At 41.0% G+C, this 21,151-nt stretch overlaps 1 protein-coding gene across 1 annotated transcript in view; it reads left to right on the forward strand.

Annotated features, from left to right (window-relative positions):
• LOC145413230 (multidrug resistance-associated protein 1-like) overlaps positions 1 to 21,151 on the forward strand; it is a 682,216-nt gene that overhangs the window by 179,632 nt on the left and 481,433 nt on the right. Inside the window, exon 8 of the mRNA XM_080282961.1 lies at positions 5,379 to 5,516. Within this exon, the coding sequence (XP_080139087.1) occupies positions 5,379 to 5,516 (138 nt within the window). The remainder of the gene's footprint in view (positions 1 to 5,378; positions 5,517 to 21,151) is intronic.

Genomic DNA, 21,151 nt, shown 5'->3' on the forward strand with positions numbered 1-21,151 from the left:
ATAATAATAATAACAATAATAATAATATTAATAATAATAATAATAATAATTATTATTATTATTATTGTTATTATTATATTATTATTATTATTATTATTATTATTATTATATTATTATTATTATTATTATTATTATTATTATTATTACTATTGTTGTTGTTCTACTTCTTCTTGTTACTTACTGTTATTATTATTATTATTATTATTATTATTATTATTATTATCATCATCTTTATTATTATTATTATTAAGGTGGAAGGTGGGGGCGCTCACCATCCACTTGCTCGATGTAGTGCTGCTCTCGGGTGTCTGCCCTTTCCTCTGCTCCTTCTATCCTCTTCTGTCTTACTTTCCATCATTCTTTCCTCTTCCTTCTGCCTATGGGTGACTACACTCCCTCTTCTGTCTTTCTTTCATTCTTTCTTCTTCCTTCTTTCCATGGGTGACTATACTGAGTGACAAGTAAAATGGTTTCCTGTACACCACGAAACCATCTAGGCTACTACGCTGGGCGGTAGCCATATACCCAAATTAATGGCTCCTTCTGGTTTAGTGGGTAATTTAGGCGCTCCAATCGAATTGAGCCTTTGTTAGTTTATATCCAAGGGGTGGTTGGGGTTTATTGCTCATGTAATGCCACTTAGGGATGAGTCAGGCTGGTCACTCTCGTCTTAAATGTTAGGACCAACTTGCCTCTTCCCGGTCTCCTACGCTTCTCTTGGGGCGGCAAAGGACTGGATGATGGATGAAAGGATGAATGCCACTCAGGGATGAGTGAGGTTGGTCACTCTCATCTTAAATGTCAGAACCAACTTGCCTAGCCCAGGGATCCTACGCTCTTATTGGGGCTACATAGGATTGGATGATGGATTATTATTTATTATTATTATTATTGTTATTATTATTATTATTATTATTATTATTATTATTATTATTATTATTATTATTATTATCATCATCATCATCATCATCATCATCATCATCATAGGACTAAGACTGAGGTCTTTTGCAATGTTTATAAGCAGCCTATAAACCTGAGAGGACCCCAGTGGAGGCAGAATAGCCAAGATATCATTATTAACTAAACAAGAGTGCTTTTGTCACAGATGTATGTGTCTGAGGGCTCTCCGTATCCACAGCAACATTGGGCAAAGTATCATGGAGTTAGTAATTGACACCTAGAATATTGTGATGTACTATTATATATGACACTAAAAATGATCACATTAATTAGTTTTAACGAATATCTGGTCACACGGACAAGGTTAAAAGGTAGTGGATGATTAGTATACATAGAATGGTCAGCATTATGAAATATATTGCGAAGTAGAGTCAGAGATCCAACAAGACGATGATGTGCAAGGTGTAGTTTCATATGATTAAAAAAAAAAAAAATCTCAAACCCTCAGTCAGACTCAGCTGCAGGGCCAGGCGGGGGAGCATTGCTCAAAGAAGGGCGAATGAAACGAATAAAAAGTTCCGAGTTATATCATTTACCAAATAATTTTTCGTTCGTTTTCGTTCGCGGCCGACATTCTGAGATGATCATAAAGTAACTGAGCGTAAATGTGGCTCAACATATAGTTTTCCATCAGGATGCCTTGGGTCAACTTTAAAGTGCATGGCTATACAGTAGAGTCGTTGATTACAACTTCAGGAATCAAAGAAAGGGGCGTCCTTTACCTACTGGCAGTAATTTTTTTTTTTTTTCAGGGTTAAATTTCGTACCCCACTGCTCACACCAACTAATATATTTATTGTATGGTCGCCCAGAATACTGGTGACATAAATTCTATCACTAGAAGAAGTGGGAACATTAGTGTATACTAGCGTTTTGGGATTAAACTCCACACCACATATCACTAGTAAAAGAGATCAAGAAAACTACGCTGTGGTCCACTACATTTAGCTGTACTAAAGGGATTAAAATTACCATCAGCCAACATCCACTGCAGTCTGCTAGCTTAAAAATTAGGGGAAAAAAACTAAAAAGAGAAATGCGATTCTCAGTGAAACCTATAGGAATTCCGATTAACAAAATCTAATGTAGAACTAAAATCAAGAGAAACTAATCTTTACACATGTCACTCATCGAATGAAAGTTTTAGCTGATAACTGAGAATTGGAACAGAACCACAGGCACTGTACTTACACCCTTCCTAAATCCAAACTGCCGTGGTGGCAGGATTTTACATTTATTAATAAAAACTGAGAGTTGCCTAGCCAATAGGTGCTCGAAGCCAGAGATAAAAGAGGAATATGAAAGAAAAGTATCATAAAATGACTGAAAAGTCTGACCATAAGTAGATGCTCATTCGACCTTAGGCTGTCAGTACGGCTATTACTGGCTCTGGCATGCTGTCAAACAACTTGACGAAATGTGCAAAATATGTTTTGAAACTTGTCTGAAATGTGCATTTGATCTTCCTTTTTTTATTTTTTATTTATTTATTTATTTTTTTTGTTTTGCTGTCGGGCCCTGCTGCGGATGTCCCTGATTGCACTGCTCAGTCGACCCTTGTGCGGTGTGGTGCGGTGATGTTCTGTCCCTTCTCCCCTTTTGGGGCTAAGATGCGAATGAATGTGTTTGAATGGATGAGTAAATGGGGAGTGTGTCGTCCTGTTTCGGCTACCTCTCTTTCCTTCGGGGAAGCAGCCTAGGTATATAGATATATAGATAAACAGATTTTTTTTTTTAAATTCATAGTAATTGAGCGCTTGAGCCAAATGCACCACACCACTTCTTTTTCTCTATCTGAAGTTAACCAGGTGTTATTGTGGCAACAGGGAAGAATGAAAGCTGGCAAAAATAAATAACTGATGAAAACGTGCAAGAAATATGGTTAAGTACCAGAACTCCTCAGTGTGTTTTCTCTTTCACACAAGTGGGTCTGGATGAATCATTGTATATGTTAATAGTCTTCATCCTTAAGACTCATTTATTTATAGAATGACAGATTAATAATCTTGTGTAACACACAAAGAGAGTTTACATACTATGGCACTGTGGAATTTATATATTCACCTCTCCCTCAGTTTGCCGTCTTTTTACCAGCGTTTGTTGCCCCCCTTGCAACCACAGAGGGACCGAGTGAGCTCTCTATGGAGGGAAAGTGTTATGATGGATTCAGTTTTAAAGGTACTAAACAACGGCGAAATTGCAGGAAAAAATGAAAGATTAAACCAGCCATTAAAGATGAGTGAAGGAGGCCATCTAAGCACATTTTCACTAATGCAAAATTGTTTAGTTGCTTCCATGCCAACTCCATTAATAGTGACAGTGAATGCTTAGGGTGGAATGACCAACTACCAGTGTTCAAACATACAAAAATAAGTCCTGTTATAATACATTTGCTTTATTTTCAAACTGCATGCATTGCTTGGTGCAGTGAACAGACTGACAATACTTACCATACTGACTCGATGATTTTATTTCATCTATTTTTATTTTTCAGTAGGTGGATGTCAATCCATCAATAACTCACGAGAGCGTGGATCGAGAGTGGAGGGTCCTAAAGATATCTGACATTGATAACTACCAGGAAGTTTGGAAAAACTTTTAAATGAGGCTGCTAGAATGGCTCCAATAGCAGTATCTAGTAAAACTTGAAATGATGCCAAAAGTAGTGTGCGGTGATGTGTCAAATGTCACCAGTGGTAGTGGCATGGTGGAACTTAAAATGACGCCAACAGCAGCTGTATGGTGGAGCTTAAGTTGATGCCAATGGCAGAGGTATGGTGAAACTTACAATAATGCCAATGATAGTGCCATGGTGGAGCTTAAAATGATGCCAATGTCAGTGGCAGGGGTGGAGCTTAAATTGACACCAATGGCAGTGGCATGGTAGAGCTTAAATTGAAGCCGATGGCAGAGAAAGAATTAATTAGCCTAAATGTTCCCAAAGCGACCTAAAAAAAAAAAATGTTTTCTTAGTGATGCTGAGTTTATCTAACTGAGTTGAGGAGGATATGAAGGGTTTGAATGTATACTCAATAGCTCTAATGACCTGAGGTAACGTTAATGAAGCAATAATAACTTGATAGACTTAAATTTGCAGAAACTGGCTTTGATTCTCTGAATAGATCTGAACTAAAGCATGGCTGATGCAGCCTAATTCATAAGAGAATGAAGTGGCCTGAATTCAACAAGGGACAAATAATCGATTATTAAAAATGTCGTTCTTTGAACGGTATTCCAGTTCATGATAGGCTACCTGATGGTTAAACTGGCATGACGCCATTAGGCAGCCAAGACATATATTTATTCTTAACTTCTTTGTTATTGTCAAATAATAATCAACGCAGAGTTGACAAACAATCTCCATTAACCAGTGTTATATGATGGTGTCGTTCCTATTTTAATGATATTGGCATAAGATAGTCGTAATTTTTCTGTGTTTAGTTGAGGCGTCCTTTAGTGAAGGGAATATTGAAATACTGTTCATTAAGGAAGTCAAAAATTGTTACTCCTCTTTTTACTGCCATCACCATCCTAACCAATTTCCCACATTTGTGAATAGGGTAGGATGAGGAGAAAGAAAATGCAACATGAGGATAGTCATAACAAAATACCTAATCGGAATGGGCACACATCAAATCATTCATTCTGTAGTTCGTTGATATTGTCTGTTCCATCTCATGGTCAAAAACCCTGTACATACATACAAAATGTGATATTGATGTATATGCTTATTTACTTTTTGCTTTAGAGAAATAGAGAAAAGTGCAAGTTGGGAAGAACTAAGAAAAAAAGTTTCAATCCTACATATCCCAGAATTATGGATTCTTCATAAACCCACCCCTTTCCTCCTACAAAGATCATGGAGGTTTAATATGTGAATGGCGGCACATATCAATGGAGACTCTTTTGGAAGCTTGTTTTGTGTTTTTCTTTTCATTTCTTGATTCCTGTTTGCACCACTAATTGTTGGGCAATAGGGGGAAATGATGATGGTGATGGTATGATCTTTCCCTCCCCTCCTGCTGATTAACTTATGGTCTTAACTCTCATAATTATCTTGTGAAAAGGGTGGGAATTGGAAGAAACTATACAGTCATAGCCAATGCCCTACTACCCTCTTTAAGGCACAGAAGCCTAAGTCTGGGTTACTTTAGTCTGATCATTTAAGGGTAGGTGGCGAACTTACGCCCAGTAGCATAACACGACTGAAAGCCTCCAGTCACTTCTGGGAGTTTCAGACCACTGTGCAAGGTAGTTCTTTCACTATGACTGATGCCTTCTTAACGAGAACCTTCATATTGAAAGAAATGAAATATTTCGTCTGACAGCCAGTATCACCCTTGCAGCCTGTCTGTTACTAATCCAATTCTGAGCCCATTCAACTACCATCTCCCTCTTACTATCTCATACGCCACCAGATGCTGAAGCTGTACGCGTGGGAACCCTTTTTTGGTCAACAGGTGGAAGAAGTGCGGGGGAAAGAGATACACATCCTCCAGAAGTCTGCTTACCTCGAATCCTTCATCTCTTTCCTCTGGCTCACCACTCCCTACCTCGTAAGTTAGAACATTGCCTTAGCTCACCAGTCCCAGCTTCACCATCGCACCTCGTACACCTCTCCTCACCACACCCTGCCTCATCATCACCCTTCAAACTCCCCTTTACACTACACCCTAAGTTACCACCCTGTCTCATATTCTTCCCACAGCACACCCTGTTACATCACCCTCACTCACGTACTCACCAATCAAACCACATCCCACCGCGTCAGCCTTTCCCATTCCCCCTGCCAAACCACACCTCGCTACATGACCCACCCTCATGTTCCCCAACCACTTTACACACTGCTTCAGCTAGTTCAGCACTGATTTTCTTTACAGTACCTAATTTCCACTTTCCTTGCTTATTTTATGTATCTGAGACTGGGCTACAGTAGTCCAGAGTACTTCAGGATACCTAAGAGGTCTATGTTTCTAATAGCATTATAGGAAAATCTGTACCTACCTCTTGAGGCTTCGAGTCTATGTATATGACAGTGATCTTCATCCTGACTGGTTCCTTAGATCATCTTGCATCTGAACTCTGTTTCAGCCATGGGATGATTTTGTGTGTGTGTGTGTGTGTGTGTGTGTGTGTGTGTGCGCGAGAAACTTTATAATTCATGAAAGAAATGGAACAAATATGCAATTTGATAAAAAGAGTGAAGAGGCAGAAGAGAATGTGCCATGATGTCATAGTCATAGACAGAATGTATTTAGACAGCGTGATGGAACGGGTGAATGTGAGTGAGTCTGAAGCTGAGAAGAGGCATGACAAGTCAAGAAGTAAGCTTGGTATCACGTGTGCGAGAATGATAATTACGGAGATTGAAGAAGCTGAAGAACTGACAGTTTACAGAATTATAAGTATGCAAGATCACAACACAAAGACTTGGTACTCCTTATATTCATAGTTGACAGGCTGACTGTCCTGCAGTTGATTGTGAAGTACCTTGCCTGCCCACAAGAAGGCAATTTAATCGCACATGTCCACCGCCCCCAACCCCCAAGCTCCCTCTCTTTATCCCCACCAACGCACTGATTTGTTGAGCTGAAGGATTGTAGATTTGAAGTTTCGCCCACTCTCACGCCTTGCCGCATGTGATGATAGTTTAATTTATCCTACTATCAGGTGTATTATTACGTGCGAAGTTCCACCTTCTTTTCAATGAGAAGCAATTTCATTTAAGTTTCAGCAGATTCCAATAGAATAATGCCAATAAATAGAGTTTGGTTTCCAGATATTTATCCAAAGTCTTCTAAATGGTATACTTAAGTCAAAGTAACAGCTACAAGTTATATGATAACTAGCCATGTACATCCCTCTCCTGCCTTGTCGTCTGGAGATCCACATACCCACCCATCCACTTATCGACCTACCCACTCATCCACCTACCCACGCAGCCAATCCAACACAACCCACCGACCACACCCTGGCTACTCACCCAGCCATGCCACTTGGGTGACCCACACTCACCAAGCCCACCGATCCTGGCCATCCACCCTGCCCACCCTCAAATGCCACCTACCAAACACACCTAACAATGCCACCCACCTACCTACCTATCCACCAAGAACACAGCCACTCGCTTAACCTAAGAAATCAACCACCCACCCAGTGCACCGAGGTCACGCAGTCTTCTCAGCCACCCTAGCGACCCACCGTGCCCCCTCTCTCTGGCTATCCAATCTGCCCACACATTCTGACGACCTGTCTCGCCCACAGACCCCAGCCACCCACTCTCCCCACCCACGAATGTCATCCACCCTTCTCAACCAACAATGTCATCCATCACATCCACCCATCCAGCTCTCCCACTGTACTTATCCACCTCTTCCTGAGTACCCAACGGCCCTGGTCCCCAACCAACCCTGGGAAACCACCCGTCCTATCAATCCACCCCACCCACCCAACCAACTGACTCTCTCACACACACACACACACACACACACACACACACACACGCCCGCACGCACATGCGCGGGGAGAGAGAGTATAACGAACGCATAAGAGTACACACACACACACACACACACACACACACACACACACACACACTAAGACATACGCATACGAGTACACACACACACACACACACACGCAGAAATACTAAGACACACACACACACCGCTCGCTGGTGCAGTGGTAACGTTCTCGCTTGCCAACTGGTGGACGGGAGTTCGCGCCTCGCTCAGGTTGCAAAAAGTTTCACTGATGAAGTGGGTGGTTACTGTCCCCCTTGAGCAAGGGGACGGGTGTGTGTGTGTGTGTGTGTGTGTGTGTGTGAAGGTCACAGCCTTGCCCTTAGATCGGACTATATGAGCTCTCAGCTCCCTTCCGGGAGGGTAAAAAGCTGACGATCACGACCATTAAGTGATCCTGACTGACCCGGTGAATTACATACACACACACACACACACACACTGTTACGGAACAGAGAGAGATAATGAACACTTCAAATGAGAATACTAAAATCACCACTGTCCCACAAAATTCCAGGTTCAAAACAAAAGAGTTAGGTAAAATTACAAGTTAAAGTTTAATGCTCAAACTAACAACTAAACATTCAGGACTCATAAGGATAATGTAATGGCAAAACAGGTTACATATATGGTTAACTGCAATAGCCTCTATTAACATGAATTTAGCAAGAGCAAATTTATCTAAGTCAACCCTGATAAATGAGAAAACCGGATAATGCTCAGTTAAGCAAGATATATTATTACAGATACAAAATATTATTAATTTTGGTTGACATTAAAAACTCGACATGAATCACAAAAACCTTACGAGGCCTACGAATCAACGCCCCAGGCCATACAGTACAAGAAAAATGGTAACAACACTTATACTCAAATTATACAGCAGCTAGATGGCTGGAGACTTCCTGAGCACTCACAAAAATAATAATACACTATACAGGGGAGGACAGAGATGTGAACAAAATGAGGAGTAGATCTAAGTGGCAATAATGCAGAGACTGAGCTCATTATATAGGGGCCGGCAGAGCTTGATTCAACTTGCAAGAAGGACGCGGAAATGAAGGCACAGGGGAGGAAGAGTTGACAGTCCTGCTCTGAACAACAGAAAGAACGACTTACTCTACTATAAGGGGGAGAAGGGGGGACTGAGGTAGAACACGCAAGCCTGGTCACTATGGAAGCCACGTGGCGAATCGTGATCAAACATGCAGCATACTGTACATTAGAATTATACAAAGGATAATGAAATCATAGGCTATGTAACACCTCCCCACAAAGAAAAAGAAATTTACAAAGGAAATTTCTTATTACTCTAAAACAATCTGTCTAAAGTCTAGATAAGCAATCTGCAATAACATTTTCTTTCCCCTTGACATGTTGTATGCCTAATGAATACTCCTGAAGAAGTAGACTCCATCTTGTCAATCTCTGATTTTTATCTTTAAACTTACTAAGGAATTTTAGTGGGTTATGATCGGCATAAATGACTATGGGGTCAAAACCAGAACACAAATAAAATGAAAAATGCTGTAAACCCAAACTCAAGGCCAAAAGCTCTTTCTCAATAGTGGAGTAGTTCTTTTGAGGTGGAGTGAACCTCTTACTGTTATAAGATACAGGGTGTTGAATACCCTGATCATCCTCTTGCAGCAAAACAGCCCCAGCTCCTGTATCACTTGCGTCAACAGCCATCTTAAAAGGCTTAGCAAAATTTGGAGTAGCGAGCACTGGCTGACTTAATAGGATAGCTTTAAGTTTACTGAAAGAGGATTCACAGTTATCGGTCCAGACAAATTTAACTCCCTTTTTCAGTAGGTCTGTAAGTGGTGATACAAGAATTGAAAAGTTAAGAACAAATCTCCTGTAATAACCTACCATTCACAAAAATCTTTGTAGCTCTTTCCTACTTTTAGGTCTGGGAAGATCACTTATAACCTGAACCTTAGCTCCTGGTGGTGCAACGTGTCCATCACCAATCACGTACCCAAGGTACTGAACTTTTGCTTGACCAAACTCACACTTTGATAAATTAGCTACAAGATTAGCCTGAACCAAACGCTCAAGAAATTTACTGACATGACATAGGTGATCTTTCCAGTTGTCACTGAAGATTAATACATCATCAATATAAACAACACACCCTGCCAAACCCTCTGTTACAACATTCATGAGCTTCTGAAAAGTGGCTGGTGCATTCTTCATACCATATGGCATTACAGAACATGCAAAAGTCTTTCCTAGTGATACAAAACATGAGATCTCCCTAGCACGTTCAGTCATAGGTACTTGCCAGTATCCTTTTAACAAATCAAACTTACTTATGTACCTAGCCTTTCCGATCTTGTCTATGCAATCTTCCGCGTGAGGGAGAGGGTAATTGCCTGTTTTGGTTATCTGATTAACACGTCTGTAGTCGATGCAAAGCCGCTGTGACCCACCTGGCTTAGGGACTAGAGTGACAGGAGAACTCCACTCGCTCTGACAGGGCTCAATCATCTTGTGGTCCAACAGGTAGCCAAGCTCCTTCTGGATGAGAGGAACTTTCACTGGGTTCACACGGTAAGGAGGCAGTTTAATTGGCATTGCGCCTCCAACATCGACATCATGCATCAACACAGTGGTTCTTCTTGGAGTGGCATGGAACACTTGCGGGTACTCCTGCAGTAGTGCCGAAAACTCCTGCCTTTCCTCGGGAGCTGGATGAGAAAGCTTAGTCTGGAGATCATTCATGATATCAGGATTCTTCCCCAAACTATCACTCAGACTCATGTTGCATGGGAGAACTTCACTTGCAGACTCGGGTGGAACAGCTACAGTACAGACTGGGTTATTTTCGTCCCGCCTGTGATATAACTTTAGCATGTTGATGTGACAAAGTTGCTTGTTCTTTCTACGATCTGGTGTGGCGATGACATAGTTGACATCACTGAGTTTCTTCTCCACGAAATAAGGACCACTAAACTTGGCTTGAAGAGGTTGCCCATACACTGGTAGCAGAATCAAAACCTGATCTCCTGGCTGAAAGTGGCGTAACCTGGACTTCTTATCATACCAATTCTTCATCTTCTCCTGAGCAGCTCCTAAATTCTCTCTCGCCAGCTGTAAAGCAGTGGACAGCCGTTCTTTGAACTTCATCACATACTCCAGCAGGTTGACATCATCTTCCTCCGACAGCCAGCATTCCTTGAGTAGCTTAAGGGGTCCTCTTACTTCATGGCCAAACAGTAGTTCAAAGGGTGAGAAGCCCAGTGATTCATTTGGAGATTCTCTTGCGGCAAATACAACGAATGGAAGACCTTTATCCCAGTCTTTCTGATGTTCCAAACAGTATTTCCTGAGCATCGATTTGAGTGTTTGATGATATCTCTCCAATGCTCCTTGGGTCTGGGGATGGTAAGCTGAAGACGTGATCTGGGTGATGCCCAACTCTTTCAGAGACTGCTTGAAAACATTTGACATGAAATTACTTCCCTGGTCTGACTGTACCTCCTTGGGCAGACCAAACTTGGTGAAGAACCCTAGCATTTCCTTAACCACGTTCTTTACAGAGATATTTCTAAGTGGAATAGCTTCAGGATAACGAGTAGCCATATCAATCAGGGTCAACACATAAGAAAATTCTGAAGTCTTAGGAAGAGGGCTCACAATATCCACCAACACACGGGTGAATGGCGCCTGAAAAGGAGGAATGGGAACTAGAGGTGCAACCTTTTCGGTCTGAAAACACTTCCCCACAACTTGACAGGTGTGACAAGACTTACAATACCAGGAAACATCTCTGAAGATACCTGGCCAGTAGAAGTGTTTCAAAATGCATGCCACAGTCTTCCTAACTCCAAGGTGTCCTGCCAAACTGGAATCATGAGCCACTCTAATGATATCCTGCCTACAAACACGAGGGATGACAACTTGATGTACAACCTCCCATTCACAGTCGGCTGATGCTGTTGGGGGTCTCCACTTTCTCATAAGTACTCCTGACTTTATATAATAACAAGTAGAAGCACCAGCTGACTCTTCCTCACTGCAAGCAGAGTTAGCTAGACCTTTCAACTCAGGGTCAGCAACCTGCAACTCAACCAACTCTTGACGAGACAAATTATCAACACTACGGGGTACTGCCTCATCCGGTGAGTGGTCCAAATTAGCAAGAAAAGTGTCAGCTAGGATAACATCATCATCATCATAATCCTCTAAATCACCAGTAACTTTAGACTTAGCCCTAGTGACAGCACATGCAGAGAATACATCAGGGATATCACAATCCTGGGTCGCAGTCACTGGTCCACCAGACAACTGAGGAGCTGGACACAATTGACTTCCACCAATATCATTTCCAAGTAAGAAAGTTACACCTGAGATTGGGAGTGTCTCAACCAACCCAACCTTAACGGAACCATTAACAAAACCAGACTCTAAATTCACTCTGCACAGAGGGACAGAGAAGTAATTATTCCCTACACCTTGTAAGATTACAGTTTCATCAGAGGAATTAACATTAGAGCCTAGAACACTGGTCAGCATAAGGGATTGGCAAGCACCTGTATCACGATATATTTTAACTGATTTCCTGTCATTACTGTCAGGAGGACTGACAAAACCATCAGACAGGAAATTAGCACATGAACTCTTGAGAGTGTCATCCACGTTACTGCTCAAAAGAGGAGCTTCATCATGAGAATTTAATTTACCCCTCAAAGCAGGTTCTAACTCGGTTAAAGAATTCTGGGAACTCTCAAGGGTGGACACTAGACCAATTGACTGAATATTTAAAGACTCCTTTTTGTTCACATCACGCTGTCTCCTGAAACATTTCTCCGTAGTATGACCAAGCTTACTACAATAAGTACCGTACATTTACTTTTCTGAAATCTAGAGGTGAAGCTGGTATTTACTTCCTGAGGAACATCATCTTTATTCTCTTTCCTGTTACCTGTACTCTGAGGAGAGGCAACGTACTTACTCTCAGCTTTCACTTTTTCTTTAGAATATCACTTGTGAGTGAGAACATATTCATCAGCTAAAACTGCAGCATCAGACAAATTATCTATTCTTTTCTCATCAAGATATAGGCTTACATCTTTATTAATACACCTTTTGAAGTCCTCCAGCAAAATCATCTGCTTAAATTTATCAAAATCAGAATTTACATTCTTAGAATTGAACCACTGCTCTAACAGATCTTCTTTGATTTTTGCATACTCAACATGGGATTGCTTATCTTGCTTATAAGTTGTCCTAAATTTTACTCTATAGGCTTCAGGAACAAGTTCATAGGCCTTAAGAATCAAGCTCTTAACTACATCATAATTATCAGATTGATTCTGAGGCAAAGATGCATGAGTTACTTGAGCTTTACCGGTGAGAAGACTCTGAAGGAGTTCTGGCCAATACTTTTTGGGCCAATTAAAACCTGTAGCTACCCTCTCAAACAACTGAAAATACTTTGTTAAATCAGATTCATTAAAAGGAGGGACAGTTTAACATTTTTAGCCACATCAAAATCATCAGAGCTAGATGATCCAGTTCCACCTTGTTTCATGAGATACTCATGGTCTGCCTGAATCCTAGCAAGTTCAATTTGTGCCTCGTGAATACGAGCCTGAGACTCAGCCTGTGCCTGTGCCTCCTGAATACGAGCCTGAGACTCAGCCTCCTCAGCACGTGCCTGAAACTCAGCCTCCTTAGCACGAGCCTCCTGCAGGGCTATCTGTAACTTAGCTATTTCAATCTGCGTTTGCTCATCTGGAGGAGTTACATTAAAGAAGCTTTTATTAATCATGTCAACAGTTTGATCTTTAGACTGATGAGAGCGAACAGCAATTCCCAATTGTTGATCAACAAGCTTAAGTTCATTCTTTGTTCTGTTTTCTAAATCACACACTGTTTGCACATTTGACAAAAAATCTTTGGCTTTATCAAGAGTAGTAATAGTAGACATCATGAATAAATCACAGTCACAAAATATCAAGCAATATCCTTATGATAATATCCTGAATATCCTGGTAAGAGGTCGCCAAATTTATGTTACGGAACAGAGAGAGATAATGAACACTTCAAATGAGAATACTAAAATCACCACTGTCCCGCAAAGTTCCAGGTTCAAAACAAAAGAGTTAGGTAAAATTACAAGTTAAAGTTTAATGCTCAAACTAACAACTAAACATTCAGGACTCATAAGGATAATGTAATGGCAAAACAGGTTACATATATGGTTAACTGCAATAGCCTCTATTAACATGAATTTAGCAAGAGCAAATTTATCTAAGTCAGCCCTGATAAATGAGAAAACCGGATAATGCTCAGTTAAAGCAAGATATATTATTACAGATACAAAATATTAATAATTTTGGTTGACATTAAAAACTCTACATGAATCACAAAAACCTTACCAGGCCTATGAATCAACGCCCCAGGCCATACAGTACAAGAAAAATGGTAACAACACATACTCAAATTATACAGCAGCTAGATGGCTGGAGACTTCCTGAGCACTCACAAAAATAATAATACACTATACAGGGGAGGACAGAGATGTGAAGAAAATGAGGAGTAGATCTAAGTGGCAATAATGCAGAGACTGAGCTCATTATATAGGGGCCAGCAGAGCTTGATTCAACTTGCAAGAAGGACGCGGAAATGAAGGCACAGGGGAGGAAGAGTTGACAGTCCTGCTCTGAACAACAGAAAGAACGACTTACTCTACTATAAGGGGGAGAAGGGGGGAGTGAGGTAGAACACGCAAGCCTGGTCACTATGGAAGCCACGTGGCGAATCGTGATCAAACATGCAACATACTGTACATTAGAATTATACAAAGGATGATGAAATCATAGGCTATGTAACAACACACACACACACACACACACACACACACACACACACACACACACTCAGAAATACTAAGACACACACACACACACACACACACACACACACACACACACACGCCCGTGCACATACACATGCATACATACACACATAGAGACACCCACACATACCCAGACAGACGTACACAGTCATATACGCACGTCAAGCTAGGTAATCTTTCGTTTCCGCTTCCGTGTGTATGGCAGTATATCATAAAGGGATACCACGAGGAAGTGGTTAAATGTGGGGAGTTGAGCTTAGCACCTTAATGTGGGAGAAAGGGAAAACCGCTCACCTGTCAGTGCTACAGATTATTGACAACTGTGTGTGTGATTGAAACCATACTAAACATTTATTATTTTTTTTTTTTTGTAGGCATCATTTGAATTTCTGCTGACTTGTCATTTCCTGTACCACGCAGGGATAGTTTCGCGCTCCAATGAGTCGACGGGCGGGCCATTCAAATTTACCAAATTTTATGCTATATATTACTTAACATACAAAATGTATCCACACAAATAATATTAAAACTCTATGTTGTTATGGGTGATCGGTGTGTGACATCATAAGACTGCTGAGTCCTAGGAAGAGCTTTTTTTCTTTATGCCAGGAAGAAGAAACCAAAGGCCGAGCCCGCAAATCGTTCCTTCCTAGAAAGAGAGACAGAGAGAAAAAAAATAGAGAGCCAAGTCCAAGATCCATTCATTTCGAGATGCCTGGACACACTGCGTTTGAAAGACTGATCACAGGAAGTAGGAAATACAGACAGAGGGAGACAGTTCCAGAGTTGATCCGTTGTACAAATGAAAGACTGGGAGTAACGGTTAACTCTTGCATTAGAGCGTTGGACAGAAAAGGGATGAGAGTTTGTCGCTAGACGGATGCTACGCGCCCGTCGTAGACGTGTAGGGATGCAAGCAGACAGTTCGGAGGAGCAGTGATCATTGATGTAACGATAGAAAAGAGATAAAGAGGCAACAGTGCGGCGAAGAGACAGGTTGAAGGGAGCCAATAAGAGGAGGAGATTTGATGAGACGAATAGCCTTTGACCCCTCCCTATTGAGAAGGGCTGTATGTGGGGAGCCTCCCCACACATGAGAGATGTACTTTATTAAACATTAGCGGAACACATTAAAAAATCCACTTGTAAATAAAGGATTATGTAAAGAATACAGGAGAGGGAATAAATCATCATAATTGCCATTGATTGATTGCATCCAGTCTGTTGTTTCTCTGTTTAAGACAGAAATAAAAACTTGAGAGTATTTAAGGCATGTGAAGGCATTCCATACGAAGAACTGGGACAGGGAGATGAAGCCGGCAATGCCACGGGGAGGGAAGGGAAAGAAGACCAAGTCATGCAGCAAGAATAAGGGATAAAAGATGGAGCAAGAGGCTGACTCACTGGACTCCAAGAGATTGTAAACATAGCAGAAAAGGTCAGACAGGAGGTGGAGAGATGAGACAGAGGAGTTTGCAGGCAAAACGTGGCAGACATTGGCTCAGCAAAGGAATTCGTGGAGAAGTATGGGAGAGGCCTTTGTTCGGCAGTGGAATTGCAGTGGCTGATGATTATATATATATATATATATATATATATATATATATATATATATATATATATGTGTGTGTGTGTGTGTGTGTGTGTGTAATGCACCGGGTCGGTCAGGATCACTTGATGGTCGTGATTGTCAGCTTTTACCCTCCCGGAAGGGAGCTGAGAGCTCATATATTCCGATCTAAGGGCAAGGCTGTGACCTTCACACACGCACACACCCGTCCCTTTGCTCAAGGGGGACAGTAACCACCCACTTCGTCAGAAACTTTTCGCAACCTGAGTGAGGCGCGAACTCCCGTCCACCAGTTGGCAAGCGAAAGCATTACCACTGCACCAGCGAGCGGTGTGTGTGTGTGTGTGTGTGTGTGTGTTCATACATAATTGTTCTTACCTAATTGTATCTTTACAGAAGTTAGTCAAACTTGTACAGTCCCGTGTATTAAACCACTTTTATCATATATATCCTTATATTTATGAATTGTTCTGGCACACTATTTCATTAGGTAGTGCATTCCACTGATCAGTTGCCCTATTGGGAAACTGAATTTCCTATCGTCCTTATCACCTCGCTTTTTATGAATTTTTTTTGCAGTGTCCTCTTGCTGATGCTTCCCCATAGATTTTATACTCATTTATTCTATTTTCTTTTTCCTCTGAGATGCATTTATATAGCAAAATCATATCTCCTCTTTTCCTTCACTCCTGTAGTGTTGGTAGATTTAGTTTTTCTGGACTTTCTTCGTAGCTTAGATCCCTTAAGCTTGGTATCCATCTTGTAGCGGCCCTTTGTACTTCTTCAATCTTATCTATGTGTTTTTTGAGATGAGGATTCCAGACTACTGATGCATACTCCAGGGTTGGTCTAATGAATGATGTTATTATCTTTCTCAGCATGTCTTCATTTATATATGTCAATGTTATTCTCATATTAGCAGGCAGTGTATACATGTTCCGTACCTTCTCACTGACATGGTCAGCCGGTGATAGTCTGTTATTGATAGTCACTCTTCGGTCCTTCTCCCTTTCTGATATGTGTAGGGTTGCTCTCCCTTGCTTATAATTCCAAACTAGTCTTTTTTCCACTTTTTCGAACTTAATTACATGACACTTTTCCACACTGAATTCCATTTGCCATTTATTGCTCCATTCATGAAGTTCATTGAATTCTTCTTGTAGCTTTTTCCAAGAATCTGTGTTAACAATTCTCCTTTGTATTTTTATATCATCAGCAAACATACTGAGATAGCTTCCATTTCCAGTGTTACTATGTCATGTTTATATACTAAAAACATAATTGGTGCCAGCACTGAGCCCTGTGGAACTCCACTAGTCACTTCCCTCCATGTTGAGTAATTACCCCTTAGTACTGATTTCATTTACCCGTTTCTGAGAAAATTCTGCATCCAATAGAGCAGATTACCTTGGTTTCCTCCTTGATGGTACAGTTTCAATAAAAGCCTTTGGTGCGGTACTCTGTCAAATCCTTCCTTAAGGATCCCTTTAAGGCAAGGTAAACTACCTGATATTTGGAAGAAAGCAAACATTGTTCCCCTATTTAAGGAAGGAAATAGACAGAATCCACTGAACTACAGACCAGTATCCCTGACTAATGTTGTAGGCAAGATACTAGAAAAGCTAATAAGAAAAAAGTTAGTAAACCATCTGGAAAAATACAGCATTAGAACAGAAAGACAGTTCGATTTTAAAAGGGAAATCATGTGTTGCGAATCCATTAAGATACTATGTTAGGGATACAGAGACATTAAGGAAAAGAGAGGGACAGATGTACAGTATCTATTTAGATTTTAATATTAAATATACTGGTCTGCTTAACTCCTCTGTACATTCATGTAGCACCCAACCTGAAATTTCGTCAGGACCCTTTGCATTTCCTCTGTGCAATTTACTCAGATTTTCTTGTAGTTCTTATTCCGTTATTCATATATCTTGTAATATGTGTGGGCATGGATGTTCCTTATCTTCTCTTCTCAAAATTATTTGCTACTGTAAAAACTAATAGGAAATTTTTGTTATGAACTTCTTTGGTGATATCTATTCCTTGCATATAGGTTATTCCCTCATCCATGAATGAACTGTATTTTATCTTTAACTTTGGTTTTGTTTGTGATGTAGCTGTAAAATAGTTTCTGCTGATCACTACGTTTATTTATTATGTTCCTCCTCAAACTGCCTTTGAGCTTCTCTCCTTATCCTTGTATAATAATTCTTTGCCTGTTCATAGCTGTTTTATATATATATATATATATATATATATATATATATATATATATATATATATATATATATATATATATATATATATATATATATATATATATATATATATATATATATATATATATATATATATATATATATATATATATATATATGTATATATAAATATCACATTGGATCCCAGGGGTGCTGGGCGAGGCATGGCACTGGGTGGGTACTAAGCGTACCGCCCTCCGCCTATCGGCTCATAGTCGCGAAGCTCATAGGTCCCTACCGGGGGTTCCCTACTTTACACAGACTTGAAAAATCCCAGTTCTGTCCAAGATTCCGGACACCGGGTTCCAATGGGATATATAGGCTATATATATATATTATTTGTCCAACTCTGGGCATTAGCTTCACACCTTCCCCCAAGGCCCAGAATTCCTACATACCAGACACCTCTACACGTCACCACTTCGCCGCTAACACCCTACGTCCATACTGAATACATGCTAGGGCTGTCTCATCCAGGACTGGTGTATTGTATTAGCAAGGGTATATTTGACATGTCAGTGGATCTTCTGGTAGATCAGTAATGTCTGATTTTATGAAAATCAAATCCCTAAACAATTCCCGCCCCCAACAGGGATTTGAACCTGGGTCCTGTAGGGCTGTAGGCCACCTCTGTGTCGATTCAGGCACTGCCCTCTCACTCTTGTGACTTCCGTATCCATGCCTCAACAAGTCTCTTTTCATCATCATCCGGACCTCCTTTCCCACCCTAGGGCAGGGTGAGGAGTAGCAATGTCCAGACAGACCAAAATTTGCCTAGTCCAATAGGCCACGCTTCCATTCACTCATCATTCAAGCCCCTGGAATCCTGGCTATATCGGATATGCCAGAAACATTCACCACGTTCTGTAGCTTCACATAAACGTATCCGATAGAGTCAATCTGGACGCTGCAACGTTAATAAGGGATGCCAAATCCTTGATCATGCACTTCCCCTCACAACATTCATCCAGCCAGCTCGATCTCTCGTCAGTGCCCTAGCCTCACTGACTTCTAGAACTCTCTTCCTTACACACTCATCAACCATATCTCTCCACCTTCTCCTTGGCCTACCTCTCCTCCTCCCTACTTCAAATTCGCTCAGATATACCTATTTCACCACCCTCTTGTTATCCATTCTCTCCACATGACCATACCATCTCAGTACACTCTCTTCGATTCTGGTGTCCACCGACTTCCTCACTCCACATCTTTCGCGAGTCACATTATTTCGTATCCAGTCCACTCTCTGTACTCCACATACGTTCCTCAGCAGTCCCATCTCCACTGCTCTTACTCTTAACTTTTCATTTTCATGCCACAGCATAGTCTCACATCCATATGTTAAAGTTGGCACTAACACTCCTTCAAGTAAGCCTCGCGCAGCTGCAACACTCAAACTTCTGTTTTTTATCAAGGCCTTCTTTGCACCAGCTACTTTTCCTCCTTGTGCCGCTCTACTTTCCACTTCTTTTGCACACTTTCCTCTCTTTTCGATCAATGTACCCAGGTTTTTGAACTCTTTCACTAATTCCAGTCTCTCTCCATTCACTGTAACATCGGACTGGTAGTCACCTTCTTTCTCAGTAACCATCTCTTCACTCTTTTCTACATTTGCTCTCAAAGGACGACGCTCACAGACATCAGGAAAACTTTGCACTAGCCTACCAAGCTCTTGTCCGGTATTTGCAAGCAGTACTGCATCATTAATACACAACAAATTTCAGGTATTCCATCCAACACCGTTCATTACCAACTCCATCCCCCTCTCCATTACTCGTGTTTATATATATATATATATATATATATATATATATATATATATATAGAGTATATCGATCGACCATGGGGACATCACACAACCTTGTCACACTCCCACACCGATCGTGAACCCTTCACTTAGATGCCCATTAACCTTTACACATGCTTCACTACCATCATAAAAACTCTTGACGGCACCCAGCAGCTTACCATCGACACCGTACTTGCGCAAAACATTCCACAATGCTTCTCTGTCCACTTTGTCGTATGCTTTTTCAAGATCCATGAATGCCATAAACACATTACGGTCCTTCTCACAAGCCTTCTCTCCTATCTGTCTCACTGCAAATAACTGATACACATCCTCTGCCACTCCTAAAGCTAACCTGTTCGTCACTCACTAGGACTTCTGGTGTCTCTCGCACTTTCTCTTTAATAATTCTTCCATATACCTTCCCTACCACACTCAATAAACTTATGCCACATTAATTCTTGCACTCACTTCATTTACCTTTATTTTTGTACAGGGGTACAATCACAGCCTTTTTCCACTCTGCTGGCACAGTTTCACTCATCCATGCCTTCTTACATATCTCCAACAAGCACTTCATTCCACCCTCTCCACTACACTTAAGCAACTCTGCATACACCTCATCAACCCCAGCTGCTTTCCTATTTTTCAGCACTTCAAGTACTATTCACTTGTGCTAGTGTCACGTCTGGCACTGCATTCCTTCTCTGCACACCCCCAAACCATTCATGTTTACAGCCGCTCTGCTCTCTCTATTCCCATTCATCAGGCTTTAAAAAATATTCCTTCCATCTGGTTCCTTACTTCATCTCCATGGGTTAATAATCTACCACCTACATCCTTCACACCATCACATTTATTTCCGCTTTCAATTCTGCACTTCCGCACTATTTTCCAGCATAACTTCCTATATTCAGAGTAATTTGCATTCAGTTTCCTTCTTTATCTTCTTCACTAGTCTCTTTACGTGCTTCTTGCTCTCAATAGATTTTCAGTTATTATTTCAACTGAACCCCTGTCCTGTTACCTCTTCAGCCACTTCTCCTTTTCCTCCACTGCTCTCTTAACGTCATCATCCCACCATGCCGTACCTTTCCTTCTTTGTTGTTACCCTTGCCACACCACGCACCACTTTAGCATTCCTAACTAAGCATTCCCTATATGCACTCCACAGGTTGT

Source organism: Coenobita brevimanus, chromosome 95 (genome assembly GCF_032717465.1).
Source record: "Coenobita brevimanus isolate Jiangsu-jjx chromosome 95, ASM3271746v2, whole genome shotgun sequence".
Lineage (NCBI taxonomy): Eukaryota > Metazoa > Arthropoda > Malacostraca > Decapoda > Coenobitidae > Coenobita > Coenobita brevimanus.